Source organism: Triturus cristatus, chromosome 2_1, assembly GCF_964204655.1.
Source record: "Triturus cristatus chromosome 2_1, aTriCri1.1, whole genome shotgun sequence".
Classification (NCBI taxonomy): domain Eukaryota; kingdom Metazoa; phylum Chordata; class Amphibia; order Caudata; family Salamandridae; genus Triturus; species Triturus cristatus.
The window spans coordinates 1,090,560,411-1,090,581,141 of record NC_140581.1 but is presented as its reverse complement, the minus strand read 5'-3'; the positions used below and the strand labels follow the sequence as shown (position 1 = coordinate 1,090,581,141).

Genomic DNA, 20,731 nt, shown 5'->3' with positions numbered 1-20,731 from the left:
ACTGCCATGGCGGGCAAAATTGGAGTAGCTTCGGATTCGATATTTAGGATCAGGAGATTAAGCGTAAAATTACCTAATCCATATACTTCATTTTCTAGATCAGTTCCTGTTCTTTTGGGAAGTCCCTCCTTGTTGGGGTGGCAGACTTTAAGTAAAACTAAGTTCAGATTTCCCCATACCCAGTTGTCTTGATAAACTGCAGAATTTGAATCTAAGGAATTAATTAAACTAAACCATGCTCCACAGGAGCCGTTGTGTGTGAACGGGTATGGAAAAAGAGGTAGAATTCCTTTATAGTTCTGATAGGGAGGGAGTCGGCCACATATCCAACAATTTGTAGCATTGCTAACCTGATGGGAATGATGTAACATACTAATAAAAGTGTTATTGCGCAGCGCAAATCTGTATGACAATTCATGCGGAGGTAATTCACTAAAAGAATGTTCAGCAGTAATATTATAAGCATGTCTCGAAATAGGATAATATATGTGTAACAATATACTTGCGGTAATTACTAAAAGACTTAAGAAAAACAAAATTAATAACGTCACTATGCAATGACTCCGCAGTGATTTACAGTACGCCTGTCGTTTCAACATTTTTCGGGTGTTATCTCTATTCAGGTCCAAGGGATACATGTCAGAGACAATTCAACCGCTTCACCTTGGAGAGGACTTAAACAATCAAATTGCTTGACTGATTGGACCTGAGCTTTAGTTTATAATGTTCGGCATTACTCTTTTCAACAAAAGGAAGTTTTGAGTCAATGGGTGAAGACACACGAGGTGTGGTATTCACATCTGCTGGTAGTCCATGAAATTTCTTGATATGACTTGAATGTACCCAGCCTTTTCTGCCTTCGATCTTCACGGCTGTCCTCGTCGTTAATAACACGAGCTGAGGCGACCTCCACCTAGGATCCAGCTGAGTCTTTCGATCAAAGTTCCTCACTAAAACGAGATCCCCCGGAATTACGTCATGGGGTTTCACTTCAGTGTTGTCAGGAAAAGCTGCAGCTACCTGTGAACGACAAGATTGTAGTGCAGACATCAAGGAAGCCAAATAATCTGTCAGCATATTACAGTCAATATCAGTTATTTTACGTGGGATAGGCGTCCCCCACATATTTGGTGGTCTGCCAAAGATCACCTCATACGGGGATAGCCCTGTTCGAGAGTGTGCTACCATTCTCATGTAAAAGAGTGCAACTGGTAATGCTACTACCCAGTCGACACCTTTCTCCCTGCATATTTTAGACAATCTAATTTTCAGGGTCTGATTATGTCTTTCCACGAGACCTGCTGCCTCGGGGTGTCGGACACAATGGAACCTCCACTGATAGCCTAACAAAAGTCAAACGTGTTTCATTAGTTCGGATGAGAACGGCTGGCCGTTATCTGAGTAGACAGCACGTGGTAAACCGTACCGTGGGAAGAATTCTCGAACTAGCTGCTTGGCAGTGGTCGGGGCAGTGTAATCTGATACTGGGTATGCCTCCGTCCAACGGGAAAGAGCACAAACAACTACGAGAACATATTTGAATCCTCGACATCGTTCCATCTGGATATAATCCATCTGGAGGACTTCAAAAGGGTGATCAGGAGGCTGAAATCCACCCTGCTCTACGGGAATGCTTTTTCCTGGGTTGAACTGACAACAGATCATACAGGTACGAACTTTTTGTTTCGCTGCTGCTCGTAAATGTTTGTTGAACCAAATATGTTGAATGCTGTCTAGCATAGCTTTCTCTCCTAGATGCGCTGGACTATGGACAGTGTTAATTATAGCCTGGACCATTGAATCAGGAAGGAACCACACAGACTTTTCCTTCATCAGCCATCCTTGATCCGTTTGGATCCCTCCTAATTCAGTCCATTTCTTTATTTCTTCTGGTGTAGCATGTGTCTGTATATCAATTACGTCAAGAGTAGGATCTTTAACCGTCATACAATGTGTTGGCGTCGGGACTATTGTCTTTGTCATGTCGGATGTTTGAGTTTGAGCAGTCTGTTTAGCTGTTCTGTCAGCTAAATCATAGCCTTGAGAAATGATATCAGTAATTTTCGTATGAGCTTTACATTTCATAATCGATATTGCAATGGGTAAATGTATTGCATCTAATAAGGCATGAATGAGGGGTCCGTGCTGAATGTGGGCACCGTGAGAAGTTAAATAACCTCTCTCTCGCCACAGCACGCCGAAGTCATGTACAACTCCGAATGCATAACGTGAATCAGTGTATATGTTGACTTTTTTATTTGTGGCTTGAATACAGGCTTGTGTCAGAGCGACGAGCTCTGCTGCTTGAGCGGACAAGGTATTTATGCAATTTGTTTCAATGATTTCAGTGTCTGTTGTGACTGCGTAAGCGGCCACTAACTCTCCTGTACCTGTTCTCATACATGAACCATCTACATACAACGTTAGGTCTGGATCTGACAATGGGACATCTGTCAAGTCTTGTCTGGGTTTCGTCGTTATTGTAATAACATCAATACAATCATGAGCTAGTGGGTCTGTTCCATTTACAGGTAAAAGTGTGGCAGGATTCAATGTGTTACAACGTCTGATTTCTATATGTGGCTGAAACAATGTTAGTTCATACCCTGTAAGTCGTGCTATAGTCAAGTGTTGTGTTTGCGTTCGATTCACAAGAACCTCTACTGCGTGTGGTACTTGAACTGTCAATGGATGTCCTAACACTATAGCATCGCTTTGTCTGATTGCTAAAGCTGTCGCTGCCACTGATTTCAGGCACGCAGGCAGAGCCTGAGCTACGGGATCTAATGTGCTAGAAAAATAAGCACACGGTTTGTGTGATCCTGCTTGTTCCTGTGTGAGTACTGACAAGGCAGTACCTTCTCGTTCTGTAACAAAGAGTGTAAAATGTTTTCTGTAACATGGTGTTGCTAAAACCGGTGCTTGGCATAGAGCTTTCTTTAAGCTTTCAAAAGCTAGTGTATGTTCCTGAGTCCAAGGGAGAACAGTCGATGTGGCTGCCTCCTGTGTTGTTAATTGAATGAGTGGTTTTGCTAGAAATGCATACTGAGGGATCCACTGCCTACAATATGAAGTGAGGCCTATGAAAGCCCGCACCTCCTTTTGTGTCTTGGGTATTGGCATGTTAGCTATTAACTGAATGCGATCTGGTGTAAGCTGCCTTCCCTCCTTGGACAGCGAGTGACCAAGGTAAATAACTCGCTGGACACAGAATTGCAGCTTAGAAGGGGACACCTTGTGCCCCTTTTCGGCTACAAATTGTAAAACCGTCAGTGATGCTTTTTCACATTCAGGTTCGCTTCGGGCGGTGATCAGCAGATCATCGACATATTGAAGCAGAGCAGTGTGGACTGGCATGTGGATACTGTCAAGTTCTCGTTTCAGTGCTTGGCTATAGATGCTGGGGCTTTCTGTAAATCCTTGAGGTGCGCGTGTGAATTTAAAGCTACGTCCATTTAAACTAAATCCGAACAAATATTGGCTTTCCGGATCTATAGGGACGCTGAAAAAAGCATTCTTGAGATCAATTACAGTAAAGAATGTTGCTTCGGAATCAATAGCTGTCAGTAATGATGAGATGTCTGGAACTACGGGGTATTGTGGTACAATACATTTATTTAATTCGCGCAGATCAATAACCAATCGATATACTGGCGGGGCCTTCGGATCTGTTCGTTTAAGAATCGGAATTATCGGTGAATTACATATATTGGAGTCGGTCTCCACAACCACTCCTTGGCCAATAAGCTCGTCAATGATTTGCAGTAAAGCCATTACAGCATCTGGGGGTAACTTGTATTGTCGCATTCGTGGTAGTACCACTCCTGCCTTTAGTGTGACTCGATATGGTGTAATGTTCATGCAACCAACATCTGTAGGGCCTTGTGCCCATAAATGTGTGGGTAAAGTCTGCAGTCGGGAATCCATGTCTCGAGACACATAATGACCTTTGAAATCACGTAAAAACAATCTTACTCCTTCCGGAGAACAACATATTATAGCTCCTAGAGCTTTCAGTGTTTTTATTCCTAACAAGTTTTCTGGACATGATTTAGTAAGCAATAAATCTGTAGTTCGGGTCAAAGGTCCTATCGTAAGTGGAAGAGGCTGTGACACTTCATTAACAATAGGTTTTCCTGAAAAACCAAGGGAAATATTCTGTGAGCCTGAGAGGGGTGCCCCTGGAACTTCACTACGTTTTATGGTTGTTCGACTTGCCCCTGTATCGAGTAAAAATTTTCTATCTTGGCCTAATAATTCGCTATGTACATAAGGTCCTTCTTGGTCTACAGGGACCTCGATAAGGGGTAAGTCAACTTCCCTCTCTAGGCTAGTTCATGCATATCGTTGATAATCAGGATAGTCATACTGTGCGGTCTGGTACAGCTGTCGTGTCGTGGTTTGCGTGGCAGCAGCAGGCAACGCTGGTGCGGCTGGCACAAACTGTATAGACTGTTGTGGAGCTGGCATGGACTGTGCATGCTGCAAGGCTCCTTGTTCATTCTGATCCTGTCTAGGTGGCCGTGGTCTTTCTTTTGTAATACCTGTGGCGATATTACGCTTCAGGACTGGGCAATCGTGTATATAATGACCTGGTTGTTTACAATAGTTGCATGTCCCTTTTACAGGTCCTGCTGAATCACCGGAATGTGTCGTACCCTTTTTATGTCCTTCAGCTGGAACTGTCTGGGAGACTAGCATTTTCATTTTCGTGTCTTTCATGCGTCTTTGTTCATGATCTTGTTCCTCTCTAATTCTATTGTGATGATACTGTAACATTTGTAGCATTTGTGATGGGGTGTTACCTTGCCAGGTACTCTCGAATTTTAATACTCTATTCTTCACTTGGGGCAAGGAATTTTCAACTAATTTTGTCACAAACAGATTTGGGTATGACTCGCTACTTGCTTTTATACCACTATTTATACCAAAACATTTTTCAAATCGAGCATAGAAATCACTAGTGTCTTCATCTTGCTTTTGTTTACAGGCTGAGATTGCACCCCAGTCTTCTTTTTTCGTAGTTAATAAACGTGGCAGCACCTGTACTAATAAACCTGGTAATGCTTTAGTTTTGTCCCCAAGCCCCGAACCTGGACCTCGGGCCCTTTCTTCATTTTCTAATGCTGTCCAATCTATCTTTTGGTCTCCTACCTCCCACTCTTTTTCCTTGAGTTTTTCATAAATGCCAGCAGGCATTAATACCTTCAATATTGTCATAATGTCGGGATAGGTATACTCTCCCATGAGTAACATGTCCTTAATTTCTCGGTGGAAACCCGCTGGGTCTTTGTCATGACTGGGTACCACTTTCTTCATTTCTAACAATTCTATTTTCGATATGGGCGTATATACATATACACGTTTAAACTGATTGTCCTCGCCCTTTATTGGGTGTACTTCTCGTAAGGGATTCTGTCTGTCCATGTAATACATCGGTCTTTCCTTGATGGGCAATGAAACATGTTCTGGACATACAAAAAGAATGTACTGTCTTCTGGATTCTAGTATTTCCTTAATTAACTTAGTACCTGAACCTTTCCATCTATTCGTGAGTAATTCAGTCAATATATCAGGTAAGGGACCAGGATCTGAATGTTGGCTTTTATATAGTATAAGAAGTTGTTGAATCATATAAATCCCAGCTAAACGCTGTTCATCTGGGGTGAGGTTCAAAAATGTGTGTGCTATTGTATCATCACCATATTTTCCGGGACTGTCAACCCAATGGACGGCTGACCTGGCTAATTCTTGTTCATCCATAGAATCGAGTAAATGATAACCCCTTCGTTCTCGCAGTAATTTGTCAGCGGCTTGGAACGAATGCTCGGGGGACCTTATATTTATTATAGGTGTTTGGAAATTCCTGTTATTATCTGGACATATCGGACGTATCGGATCAGTAAAACATCTGGTACTATTACAAGATCTTCCTCTACCTACATAGGCTATGGTGTCTGACTGTCCTGTGGGCAGTCCTGATCCTTCCTCCTCCTCGTTTTGTTCAAACTGGTCTACCGCTAATCTCTCTTCGTGTAGGCGTTCTATTTCTTTACGGATCTTTCGGCACATGGCTTTTATACAATTTTGCTTATCATGTCTCCCTTCTGATATATTCTGACTCCATCTGGTAAGAATTTGCATTGCTTCCGGGTCTACCCCCGGTCGGTCTTGATTTCTGATCACACAATTTATAAGGAAACGTAACAGTTCCCCCTGTATTTCCACTTTCTGGTATTCCATAGCTCTGTTAATACATTCTGAATCTCGCCCTGTTTGGACAAAATGGTATATATTATCTAGATGCGCAGCCATTCCTGGTAACTTCCCTAAATACACTGCGGCTCGTCTGATACGTAATGATGCCATGATCATTTTGTCCTCTTTGCCGGGCACAGGGTCATATCTACAATCTATAAGAAGTTCCTTAAGCGTACGGGCATTTATGAGTTTGGGGGTACGTGAATGTGCTGACTCTTGAAAGGTAAGTTTATTTATTCTGGGTGGCGTAGAAAAAATATTGGTAGCACCTCCGGTAGCCCCGTCTGGAGTATCGGGCGTGAAAGGATTCGTAGAACGTGATACAGCAACTATAGGTGTGGACACAGCTATAGAAGTAGCTGTAGGAACAGATGTGGGAACGGACGTGCTTGCCGGAACTTGTGTCAGGATTTGTTGTTGTAAAGGTATAGATACAGGATCTTGGCGTTGAACCTCCCCGGCTGACGGTCTATGTGGGGCGGGGTTAGCATACTCGGGAGCTGCGTCATCTAAATATGAGGAAAGAAAAACATCTTCTGCGGTTCTAGGATGCCCCTTAGGATGTACCTTTATTGGAAATAATGGGGGTGGCAAGTCTTTTGGTATCCCCGCAGTAGCCTTAGGTAATCCCTCGGCCAGAAGGGGATACATACCCTTCATAAGGGCATGTCTTTGTCTGTCTACTTGTTCTGATTTTACTCGTGTACCTTCTTCAATTAATAGATTTTCTTGAACTTTATTTGAATTCTCTTTACTCTTCTCTTCCTGTCTACGTGCTTTTTCTGTGCGTCTATACGATTCTTTACGCCATAATTCAATGGCGTCTTTCTGTGATTGTCTAGCTTTCTTTTTCCATAATTCTTCCTCTACTTTCACGATGCACTCTGCATCCCAGGTCCCAGCTGCGGGCCACCTCTGACTTTCTGGTAATTCCTTAGTGTAGTCTACCCATAGATCAAGAAATAATATAGCGTCTAGGCCGTGTTTATGATACATGAAGTACCCTGGAGTGTCCCTAGGAGGAATGGGAACAGCTTCTTCGAGTACCCCTTTTCTAGTTGTGATCTGTCTTAGTTTTGAAAAGAGCGGCATATTGAAAACTGATCTGATACTTGGTTTTGAACAAACTTAATACAATAAAACACAATAATGAACAGTCATTCATACCACATGCAGGACATATCAATACATTTAACATTTAACATTTACATGAGTAACGATGATGATGACGATGATCTAAGAAAACTTAATCACTAAACATAATACTCGGCATTTAACTGAATTATTCTGAATTTATATACTTGATATACTAGATATACTGCTAAATAATACAGATACACTGCTGGAACAGTGCAGACCGGATTTGTGTACCCAAACCGGTCTGGACCGGCACAACTTATGTGCACGCCAGAACGCCTCCCCAGTAATGGTACTCACCGGGTAGCTCGGAACGGAAGGCCTCGGAACGGGACTGAACTGAACTGGACCGGACTGGACTCGACTCGACTCGAAAACTTCGGACACGTCAGGACATCGGAAACCTGGTGGGCCTCTGTATACCTCGGATCTTGCTCTCTCAGCTAGGCTCTGGTCGGGATACTTCGCACTTCTCACCGCCTCGTCTGGGTGTTGATCGCAGCCTCAGTCGCCCCCGCTTGACCGGAGGGAGATACAGGAAATCCTGCTGGTACGCGTTGTTGTCCGTCCAGCTGTGGCAGGAGACCGGGCCTGCAACGCACCGCCGGCGCGTGAGATGAGAAAGTGTCCCTATTCGGGCGCCATTTATGTGGTAAATAATTTAATTACCGGGACTTAATTTGATACAGAACATAATAAAAGTAGCTCAATAAGTAAGAGGCAGAATCCGTGGTATTAGAGGTTCGGAATGGGCTTTATTCCAATGGACGATTTCGAAATCGTGGACTCCAAGTTCCATCACCACGGAGGCTCAGGAAGTGAAGTACATACGTTATTGACAATCAATTACTTTTATACAATAAGCATTACAGTGAAGTAAATGCGAGAGGCGTAACAATTGATAGTGTAGATAAGACATACATACGTAGCAAAAAGTAGGTGGAACTGGGAGTAACAAAAAAACGTCATTGGTTGTGATGTCACATATGGGTGGATCTATGAAATAATTTCGCAATGTCAGCAGAAATACTTTGCAGAGATGCGCACACAGCAGCATGACGTGTGATTGACGTGCAACTAGGGGGTGAAGGGGACTTGACATTTAGCTCTACATGTGGCGACAGAAGTCTGGAGGGTCAAGTCAACCTAATCCCAAATCATATCTAACATCCTATGTTTAAAGAACTATGTTATCCAGAAGAGAGGCCTTCTTGGAGTAGAATCTTATTCTATACTGACTATACTGACTGTTAGTGCGTGTACAAGCGTCTAAGTGTCTACACTAGATGCGAGGGCAGGAATCTTCCATAGTAACAGGGCTATGAATTACTTGTATAAAGACAGAGAAGCCGGGCCTTTGCTCGGTAGCTGGCAGAATGTTTACTTAAGCTACTAGACAGGAATGCATTGGGCAGGGAGCGGAGCAGATAATTTCCGAAGGTGAAATACAGTTCTTGGCAGGCAGCAAGCTGATGTCGGGCATCGTGAGCCGCGCAGAGGATGAGACAAAGTTCATGGTCACAGATGCAGGCTCGGACTGGAGCTTCAGAGACAGAAAGCAAGAAAAGCTTGATGACAGAATCAGGGCCTACTTGCCTGGACTGTAAAATGGCATAAGTGAACCATATAAAGGCGGTGGCCTTTCGTACTTAGGAATGGAATATCCGGCCCATTCATGGCGGATCAACAGAGGACATGTTAACGGTGGACGCACATGTATTTGCGTCTTCATAACTGGAACTGGAGGGAACATACATGTACTTGTAACATGCACATAGAACCGTTGGGGTCCAAGATAGGGGACATAACTGACCAGAAAAATCCATATTTCCACAGTGCATTGAGTACCCAGGTGATTGGGACGGTGGGAGGTCGGGTCTAGACTCCCCCTGCCTGATCATCCCCACAGTGGCCCCGAGATGTGGTGGAGGCCTGGGGAATTGAGTGCGATTAGCCCTGCTTGGCGCTGCCATATTCAGACGAACAAAGGGGGTGATGTTGCCTGGCCCTGCTCTGTGATCTCAATGAGTGGGCACTATCCCTCCCCACGCTGCTTGACGCCGTGGAAGTAACTAGTGGTGTAGTCATGGAGACGATAGGTCCAGGGGCCTATAGGTTCTAAAAGACTGTGGCCAGGATCCCTGGGTAGTTTCCTCCTAAGGAGCGTACTCTCTGACTGCACAACGTAAGAGACCAGAGGGGGCCCTAGATTTGATAAGGGTCCCATAGGTGCTGACTATCACCCCTGTGTGGAGCTGGTCTCCGTTCCCTGTTCTCTGTTTCAGCACTCGGGAAACAATTCTAAAATAATAGTGTTGCCAGCTAAATCAAGAGAAGTGTGGTGGGGGGGGTCGACACTCCCCTGGAACGGGCGCATAAGTAACCCCACAGGAGCCTATACTGCAACCAGCCCGGAAGCGATAGCACATCTTGTAAGTGGCTAGAAGGAGGGGTGAGCACAGCGCATCGCTAGAGTATCTCTCACGCAGAAGTGGCCACTGATAAGATTTGCGTACACTCCACCCCTATGCCTAGTGCACAGCAGTTAGCCATGGGCCACCAAGATGCTCCGTCCCGCGGACTGAACGAGGGAACACCCAAAAGTGTTGGAACATCCATAGGGCTTAACCAGCCTGACCACTCAGCCAAATTAGACTCAGTGTTGGCGGCGGTGGAAAAAATAGGCACAACACTAGAGCAGACACTCACCTCTCACCTCCGACTTCACGCTCTTCAGGTCTGACCAACATAAACTGGTCGACCGGGTACATGATAATGAAGTGGCACTTGCGGACCTCCAGTCCAGATCCTGTAATCTTACAGCAACCCTGCAAGACCTGATGGATCGGGTTTGCACCCTGGAGGAAAAAGTGGATGATGCGGAGGGGCGGTCACGCCGCAATAATGTACGAGTGATTGGTTTGTTGGAGGGAGCGAAAGGCCAAGATCCGGAGGGCTACACAGAGTCCTGGATGAGAGAAATACTTCCCCTGGGTTCGCTCTCACTGCAGTTTGTAGTGGAACGGGCCAATAGAGTTCCCGCCTGTAGGCCTCTCCCAGGAGCTCGCCCTCGCCCTTTCCTGTTCCATCTGCTGAACCTCTGGGACAGAGATGTGATATTGCAGGAAGTAGGTAAACACCCCGGCCCTAAGATACAAAATGTCACCGTCTCCTTCTTCCCAGACTACACTGCAAAAGTGCAGAAGAGGCGTGCCAACTCAGAAATTTTGATATTCGATACTCTCTGCTCTTTCCTACCTGCCTGCGAGACGAACGGCAACACCCAATATTTCGATTCCCCTTCTGAGGCCTGGGACTGGCTGGAAGAGAGCGGGCTGATGACTGTGCCTAGGATACCGGAGGACCTCTAGCTGCAAAAGAGACCCCGCCATGGCCGGCGTAGAAGGAGAGGCAAAGACAAAAGGCCACTCGTGGCCAATCTAGGCCTGGAGCAGATTAGATCGGAATGCCAGGAGGCATTACAGGTGGCAGCGGCCCTCCAACCAATGAGACCACCGTCACCGTCAAGCTCCACAGCATCCCCATCGAGATCTCAGGAAGGAGCTGACACCACACTGGAATGGTCGACAGATGTTAATTCGACTCATCTGCCAGACCTCAACCCACAAACATCAGACGAAATTATTTGAGAGCAAGGCATATACTGCCCCCGTGTACCCAGAATGCGCGAAATAGAGGTGCCACTGCTCTATTGACTCTTATATCCGCCCTCACCACCACAAGCCCCATTTCTCTGCACCAACATACTTACGTAAGGACTCAAAGTACTGCCACCTACCACGGACAATTATATGCGGGATGGAACATGCAAGCTATTTTCCCCTCTGTTTGTGTTCACCCCTCCGGAGTCCATTTATGACAACGCACTAACTGCCATGATTAGGTGTGATTGGTTGGGTCGATCTCCCTGTTGGAGGTTCACTCTTATGCTGTTGCATGACAAATTAATTTTAGTTTTGTTCTCCCCCCAGAGATGTCGCCATGCTCATAGACCTGTTGCCGTTACGTATACTCTCCAGTCAGAGTCTACAACATGAGTTGAGTCTGATAGATTCGTACCACCCCATGACTAAACTAAATATCATCACCTGGAATGTTAGGGGTATACATACTTCTGCTTGGCAGTGCTCTATATATGCCTAACTACAACATAGAGCGACTAGCATTGCTTTATTACAGGAAACACACCTGATGAGCCCAGAGGCTGTTCAACCTCGCTGTCATTGGTGGGGCCAAGTCTATAGCACTAACTACTCATCCATGGCTAGAGGGACACTTATCTGGGTAAATGCTGGGGTTACATGGGAGGAAGAAGTTGTGATGGACCCCACTGGGTGGTATGTGCTCCTCAAGGGTAGATTAAATGGCCAACCTATTCTGCTGGGTTCCATTTACGCCACCAACACAGATCAGAATGCCTTCCTCTGCAGTCTATCGGCACTCCTGCCCTGCTTTAAAGATGTCTTATTGCTATTGGGGGGCGACATTAACTCTGTTTTAGATGTCTCTCTGGATCACTCCTTCCCACCCCTGCACCGTACCACAGCCTCCTCAAACGCACACTCCCTACATACTTGGATGGGGCATTGGTCATTGACAGACACCTGGCGTGAGTGTCACCCTCACACGAGGATATACTCCTTTTACTCGCCGGTACACAACCTACATGTACATCTAGACCACATTCTGACCTCAGCAGCTCTAATACCCCTGATTCAGACTACAGAGTACTTAAGTTGTACACTTTCAGACCATAATCCACAAATCATGCATCTTACTTGGGAGGCGAGACTCCTCCGACCTCTGCCTGGCGCTTACAGACAGCGGCACTGGATGAGCCGGCGTTCCGGAGCTCGCTAGAGTTGGCGGTGATCGAATATTTCAAGCTCAATACCGGCTCCACAGACTCAGCACTGACAGAGTGGGAGGCCTTTAACGTGGTGACCAGAGGCCCTTGTTTAGGCCACACATGAAGCATTCGTAAACGGCTAGATGAATCCCTGTCCACCATCGAGCGGCGGCTACTCTGGCTGGAAACGCCAGCCATAGTCCGTCCTGAAACACAAAAGCAACTTGACGATACCCACGCAGAACGAGAGGAGATATTAGAAAGGTTGCGCTGTCACAACTATTTGGCGCATTCAGCAAGCTCTCACTCTGCAGCAGACAAGGCGGCTAAATTATTGGCCTATTTAATACGTGAAGAACACCCGCAACGCCCCATACAGTTGTTAGTAGATGAGCTGGCACATAGGAAATATACACAGCGAGACATTCACACAGTGATGACAAAACATTAAACTAGACTGTATGCGTCCGAACCGAGTGGGGATGATCAACACAGTGAGGCATTTTTGACTGCAGTTGAGCTGTCCACACTGACGATTGATCAAGTCCTCACACTGGACTCCCCCTTGACAGTAGAAGAAGTCCGGGAAGCCCTGCCATCCCTAGTGTCTGGAAAGACACCGCGACCGGACGGGCTCCCAACTGACTTCTTTAAGACATATGCGGAAATCCTAGTGCCCCGTCTACACTCCCTGTACACCTCTGCAATCACTATTATGACCCTACCGCCTTCACTGTGTATGGCTAATGTGGTCTCTTTGTTGAAGCCGGGTAAAGATCCTACTTCACCTGGATCGTATAGACCAATAACGATATTAAACACAGGCTACAAAATTTTACCAAAGATCTTGGCTAACCGACTGGTGCCACGTATCCCCACCCTGATGCACCCTGACCAGAATGGGTTTGTCCCTAACCATAATATACTCTAAAGATCGGTCACTACTTTACGATAATTGAATACGCTCCTATAAATTGGCTCCCATCGGGTTGCCTGGTGCTGGACCTTGGAAAGCTTTTAATTCTCTTGAATGGAATTTTCTCTTCGCCACCCTAACTCAATATGGCATAGGACCTCACTTCCTTAGTATGGTTAAGCTGATATACAATCATCCGACCGTATGAGTCTGGACAGGTCCTTATGTCTCAGACCCTATTGAGGTGAGACGCGGGACAGGGCAAGGTTGCCCGTTGTCCCCTCTCGACTTTGCATTGGTGTTTGAACCATTGGCGGCATACATCCGCTCACACATGGACATGAGAGTCATCTTGGGAGATGGCACACACGTAATCTCCTTATATGCGGATGACCTTTTGTTGTATGTGCGAGATCTTCATGCCATCCCACCCTCTTTGGACCTGGCACTAATCTCTCCCCTTTCTTGTAGGCGACCTTGGACTCAGGATACTACCTTGGGAAAGTCCTGGTGACATGGTGCACAGATCCTTTCAGATACCTGGGGGTTTGCATATACCATACCAAAGAGAATCTGTTTGAGGGTAACATAATTAGAGCCACCACTGCCATCCAGTCGCAAATGTGCTTCTGGAAGACCCTCCCATTAGCGATCTCGGGTAGGATTGCCCTCGTAAAAATGGTGGTCATCCCTCGCCTCCTCTATTATTTCACTACCTTACCTATCGTCATTTCCCCTTCCTTATTTCGCAAATGGGAAAAGACAATCAGGGACTTTTTATGGGGAACGTCAAGGCATAGAGTGCCTATGGGGAATCTATATCTGCCAGCCGGACGGGGGGTTGGCGGTGCCCAATTTTGACCCTATTATCTAGCCTCCCAGCTGCAGTGGATAGCCTGATTGCTGTCTTCCCGACACCTAGCAGGCACTGCTTCAATACAGCCCCCAGTGCCGCATCACACCTTGCTGCATATCTTTCATCCATGTACAAAACCAGACCCTTGGGAGCGTTATTACTCACCATAGCTTATAAGTGCTTCCGCAGATGTCTTTTCCTCACCAGGACTATCACGCCGTATGCTCCCACCATCCCATTATTAGGAACACCACGAGGAGACACAAGCACCATGGCAGCCGAACTGCCACACTGGGACACAGAAGGCATTCAGGAGACGGGGGACCTTTATCGAGATGGCTCCCTCATCCCATACCCGGAGCTTATGTCCGAAGAGAACATGTACTCTGGGAAATTTGTATTACACCGTGCGCTCATAGCCTCTCTCACATCCAAATGGGGCAATCTCACCCAGGAACCACCCACACACGATACGATGCAGTATCTGCATGTGATGGGAAATGGGGGGCACCTGACTCGTTGGTTCACATCATCACTCCGCCAACAAGCAGAGACTGACCTTACCCTTCTAAAACAGCATTGGGAGTATGCTCTGGGGTGTATATTCACAGACAAGAAGTTGGCCGCCACTCGGGAAGGCCTGACACATATCCCGCGCAGTCAGCGTTTCAAGCAGATTACATTTTTCATACTACATCGGGCATACCTTGCCCCAGGCCAAATTAATAAGTACTTCCTTAGATCTGATGCAGCCTGCCCTAGATGCTGCCTATTGGATGCAGACATACTCCATATGCTGTGGCATTGCCCTTCCCTAGGCGAATACTGGGCTAATGTGGCGGCAACGCTGGCTTATTGTACAGCCCGCGATATTCCCTTTCGCTGGGAGGTGTACATACTGCTTCTTTTTAGTCAGAAGAAGAAAAACAGGGCAACCTCCCGATTCCTTGACCTTAGACTGATTGCAGCAAAACGCTTGATCACCAAGAGGTGGAAATCCCAGATAGCTCCCCACACAATAGTTGGCGCCACTCAACTGGGCTAGGGTAGAGGGGGTGGCTTTGAGCCGAGAGGATCTGCTGGGGATTTGTAAGTTCCCCCTGATGAGTCACTGGGAGAATATAGTGTTGGACTTGCAGGGCTTGGATGCTACCCCGGAGGAGAACCTCAGGAGGAGGACCATGACCAGTTAACCCAACATTAAGCCTCTGAGAGTGCACGTACAGACAATTAGGAAGAACAGGCCCAACTCACATAGCCTAAGATCCTACATCAAGGAGCTGTCACCAATCGGTTTTAGTAGGACTCTCCCTCTTCAACACACATCAGGCAACAGGTCTCTGGCGACAAAAATTTTTAAACAAAAAATGATGGCTCTTTTCTGAATCGTACTGCTTGCTCATTTTTTCTTCAGATCCACAGTATTGTTTTGTCATTTTGAATCCCATATTTCTCTCACACTCATTTATTGCGCCAGTCATTTATTAAGCTCTGACTTACCCTGCACTGCTGCATGGGCAAAATGAGGAAATTGAAATTATTTTCTCAGCTGTCAAATACTGTGAGTTGATAGCTGAACGGAAGCCACTCTACCCCTTTCAATGAGGAATAACGGTTCTGCTACACCTAAACTCACTCCACCAATGAAGGTCTAACATGTTGGTTCTTTCAAGAGGCTCATGCAAGATCCTCTCCCACCTGACAAATCATCCACATCCATAAGTATGGAGCTTTTGCTTAACAAAATGCCAGCTCTTTGTCCCTTTGTGGAGAAAGCAAGTATTTTAATATAGGCTCTTGATACTAAATGGTCCTCTATGGACTCTCACATCACAGATGTTGAACAACGAGTGGGTGATATCCAGGATGAAACAGTTAAGATCTCTGTCATGCAAAAGGAAATTGTCTTATTAAAGAAACACACTGAGAACTTAAAAAATAGAAAAAGGGTGCAATAATCTTCATATTTATAGACTTACCGAAAACGCCGAGGGCAAAGTTCCTGTCTCATTTTTCAATACCACTTACCTCAACTTTTGGATCTTCACAGTTCTCCAGGTCTGAAAATCCAAAGAGCTCAGAGTCTGGGTCGCAAGTCATCTTCACAAGCTTCCTCCTGTAAACCTACAGGAGTTATTATCTTATTCTCAGAGTATACTGATCTTCTGAAGATCCTACAGGCTGTGAAATCAAAGAAACACGTTTTGGTTTGGTCACATACTCTTTCTCATGTAAGCTGTTGTTAAGTCTATGGCGGAGAGAAGCAGAGACTTACTTGCTCTTTGCCCCTGCATTACGTAAAATGGGTTCTAATTTTGGTTTGCTTCACCCTTGTGTCTTCAAAAATACCTAGAAAGATAGATCGTTCACTTCTGAAAAACCTATAGATCTTATGAAGTTTATTCAAGACCACTCTAGCAATTCCATGGACATTGCTGGTCCTTCTACCGGTTAAATCCTTATATTCATTGTGAGTGAAACGTTTTTGTTAATTTTTTCAAATGTTACTACTCTTTACTCATTATCATGTCTTTTTTAATTGTACCATATTCTTCTATAACATGGTTTTCTAGTTATTGTCTCTTTTAGGATATAGTACACATGTTTTGTGTGTCCAAATAGTAATGTACATTGTTTAGGTCTAATGCTTATCATTATCAATTCAGGTGTTATCTCATCCTTGTGTTACTACCCCGCCTTAATTGTTTGTGGCCATTTGGTGTGTCTGGTTCCCCCAGATTTGTCATCCTTGTGATGTGCTGTCACCACTACCTACCTTTTTTGGCCTTCACAAACAGGTGCATTATTCAGTCGCCATTTGTATGGCATGTACTGGCTTCTTTTTGTCTATTCTTTAGTTGTCACACTCTCTTTCTTTTACAGCCTTCAGTTTGTAGTCTTTCCCTCCAATATCCCCCCTTTTATTGCTCTCTCATTCCTAATGTTCTTCTTTCATCTTTCCTATCTTCTTCATTTTCCTTCATACCCTTTGTTGATCGATCTTCTTTCTGTATTTTCTTCATCTCTTATAATTCAGAGTTATTTCATAGAAAGTCAAAGGTTTAGATAATCCTATCAAGTTACAGAGAACTCTTTCACATCTGACTAAATATAAACCTGATTTAATTTAACTTCATGAAACTCATTGTGTAGAGTTAGAAGCTCATAAGCTTCAATGTTCTAGGTGGGTAAGGATCTTGTTTCCCCTACTCCAAACAATAAAAATGCTGTTGTCATAATATCTAATAAACATTTAGGTATCTCTGTTCTTTCTCAAGAAATAGATGATGAAGGTTGATGGAGTGTAGCTATGTTTAGTGTAAATCCTATTCCTCTGACTGCTTTTAATATATATTGCCTTACTCAAAATGATTTCCTGTTTTGACCTAATATTGATATGAAATATGTTCAATTTGTTGATCAATATTTTTGGGGTGGGAGGGGGTGGTTGCAACAAAATGATGGAACTATTCTTAGACAGGCAGTCCACAGTAAAATATATACCTCATAAAATGCATACCCAATTCTGTTCTTTCCTCTCACCATAGATTCCTCCTAGACTTGTGGAGATTATGAATTCCCACTGCAAGGGAATACACTTTTTCTATCCAGCTCATGGTCCCCTCACTAGATTAGACCATGTATTCTTTAGTAAACACCTCCACCAACATTTTATTCAGTTGAGATTGAACCAATCTTGATTTTGGATCATGCCCTATTGGTTGCTGATTTGCATTTACTTCCCGTTCATAAATCATTCAATAGATGGAACATTAACAATGCTCTGTTAACTGATACACAGTTGATATCATCTTTCACTGCCATAACCATAGATTTCTTCACTATTCACACTGGGCCCGATTCACAGAACTAACTTAAGACAAAATCCTAAACTTACTACCATTTTTGTATTCATAGAAGGCACCTACTCATTTTCGTATTCACAGAAGACACTTACTCACTTCGGTATTCACAGAAGTTAGGAGTCCTAACTTTAGGACTCCTAAATGCCTTCTGTGAATACCGAAAGTCTTAAAATTAGGATTTTTCTCAGTTTAGGAGTCCTAAAGTTAGGACTCCTAATGTTACTACTACTAAACTGAGAAAAATCCTAATTGTAAGGCTTTCGGTATTCACAGAAGGCATTTAGGAGTCCTAAAGTTAGGAGTCCTAACTTTACTACTACTAAATTGAGAAAAATCCTAATTTTAAGACTTTCGGTATTCACAGAAGGCATTTAGGAGTCCTAAGGTTAGGAGTCCTAACTATACTACTACTTAACTGAGAAAAATCCTAATTTTAAGGCTTTCGATATTCACAGAAGGCATTTAGGAGTCCTAAAGTTAGTTGTCCTAACTTTACTACTTCTAAATTGAGAAAAATCCTCATTTTAAAACTTTCAGAATTCACAGAAGGCATTTTGGACTCCTAAAGTTAGGAGTCCTAACTATACTACTGCTAAACTGAGAAATATCCTAATTTTAAGACTTTCGGTATTCACAGAAGGCATTTAGGAGTCCTAAAGTTAGGACTCCTAACTTCTGTGAATAGCGAAATGAGTAAGTTCCTTCTGTGAATACCAAAATGAGTAAGTGCCTTCTGTGAATACCAAAATGGTAGTAAGTTTAGGATTTTGTCTTAAGTTAGTTCTGTGAATCGGGCCCACTGAGCCTACTTTATCCCCTCAACTATTTTGGGCTACTTCTAAAGCTGCTGCACATGGTTTTATTATTGATTATGTTTCTAAGAAAAACTCACTTACCCAGCATGCTAAGTTAATGTCTACTATTAATAAATTGGAGCATCAGTACTACTCTTCTAATTAAAATGCTACCTACTTGCAACTAAACTACGTTTTATTCAGATTTCCACAAATAGTGCTTCTACGTATTTACTAAAAAGTATTGTCTGTTATTATGGAGGCATTAATAAGACAGGCAACCTTCCAGCCAACTAGCTTTAACTCCATTCCAAAATAGAGTCTCAACAGACTAACCAAGGTCCCTTAATTTCTAAGGATGCAAATATCCTTGCTGAATTTGTGAATTAAAAAAAAAAACTTTACAGTCTATAATCTATCTCCTCAGACTCAAATACTGATGAATTTCTCCAATTAATACACAAATCAACTAAGTCTGATATTGACTTTTTCACTTTGGATCAGGATATTTCTTCTCATGAACTGGTCTCTGCGTTCAAATTATTAAAATGAGACAAACACCTGGACCTGATGGTTCCTCTGTTGATCCTTATTTCTCTTCTCTACTGCTTCCTCATATGTTTGCTTTTATCATTCTATTCTCCCAATTCCCCTAGGGTACCTGTGTAGAGGCCTTAATCTTAAAAAAAGATCATACTTTGTGTAGCAATTACAGGCCCATAGCATTAGGTAATCTAAGTTATAATATCTTTGCTAAACGTCTTGCTCTGCATTTAGAATCCTTTTGCCTCAATTAGTTGGTCCAGAACAAGCCAGTTTCATGAAGGGCAAACTAATGGGCTGATTACGATGGCGGACGGACTCCAGTCCGTCCGCCATCGTGGTGGTGACCAGGATCGTCCACAATACATGTGGCGGTTCCACACACCACATTAGGATGCGACCGCCACCACGGCGGTCGCATTTTGCATTTTTAACATTGCAGCGGGTGCTGCTTACAGCAGCACCTGCCGCAATGTTGAAAATGCATGTTGTGCATTTCAGTGCACTACGTGGCAGCCACCACATGGTGCCTGCCACTTAGTGGGCTGAAACGTAGGGGGTACCATGGGTAACCCCAGTGCACATACACCCCCCCATTGGGGATCACTACCAGCCTTTTCATGACGGTGTGGCATCATGGCAAGGCTGGCTCACAGCCTGCATTACAATATGGTGGACGGTGCCTGCTAGACACCGCCACCATTTTATGCATGCCGAATGCTCTGCCAGGCAATCGGTCCGATTGCCTGTGGCGGTTGCGTGGCAGATGGTCTTTCTGTCCGCCACGGTCGCAGTCTGGATCCCCCCGCCATCCTAATGTGGCGGGAGAAATCGCAGTCCGATGGTGGAAGGACCGCCACCTAATGGCTGGTGGTGGCAGTCCTTCCACCATCGTAATCGGCCCCTTGGTTCTGATAATACCAGATTGTTTTTCAATGTTTTGAATAAAGCTTCCAACTTTAAATATCCTTTAGCCGCAATAATTATTGATGCAGAAAAGGCCTTTGATAGACTTAAACAAACACTGTAATAATACCATATTTATATTGTCCGGCTTCTCTTGGGACTCTATGAAGATAAAATATCTAGGGCACTGGTTCACTAGTTCAACTAATACTACTCTTTCTATAAACCTTAAGGATCCTATTCTTAAATCTGAATCTTTGATGTCTAAATGGAATCCCCTTTTTTATCCTGGTGGGCTTGTGTAGATTCAATTAAGATGTTGATTTCCCTCATTATTCTTTCTACCTTATTGATGTTCCTGTTCATCTTCCTCAGAATTATTTTCAGTCCACTGATTCTCTTTTATCAACATTTTTATGGAATGTGTAAACTTCTTGTATCTCCGTGTTCAAACTCAAATGAGTCACTAGTCAGTGTGAAGTTAATTCCTGAACTTTTATCGGTACGTATCAGAAAAACTTTTGCCTCCAACAAACCTCCCTTCGGTTATTAAATGACTTGTCTCCTTTTTTACCACTTTGG

The 20,731-nt window shown here is 44.2% G+C and overlaps 1 protein-coding gene across 10 annotated transcripts in view; it reads right to left on the bottom strand.

Moving 5' to 3' along the window:
• The window catches only part of LOC146866400 (vitamin D-binding protein-like), a 666,911-nt gene that overhangs the window by 160,616 nt on the left and 485,564 nt on the right, over nt 1-20,731 (bottom strand). For 4 of the 10 annotated variants that reach the window (XM_085636460.1, XM_085636466.1, XM_085636470.1 and 1 more), the window contains one exon: nt 16,069-16,221. The exons of the other annotated variants lie outside the window; for them this stretch is intronic. In XM_085636460.1, the coding sequence (XP_085492586.1) occupies nt 16,069-16,140 (72 nt within the window). In that variant the 5' untranslated portion in view covers nt 16,141-16,221. The remainder of the gene's footprint in view (nt 1-16,068; nt 16,222-20,731) is intronic. 10 annotated transcript variants of the gene reach the window in all.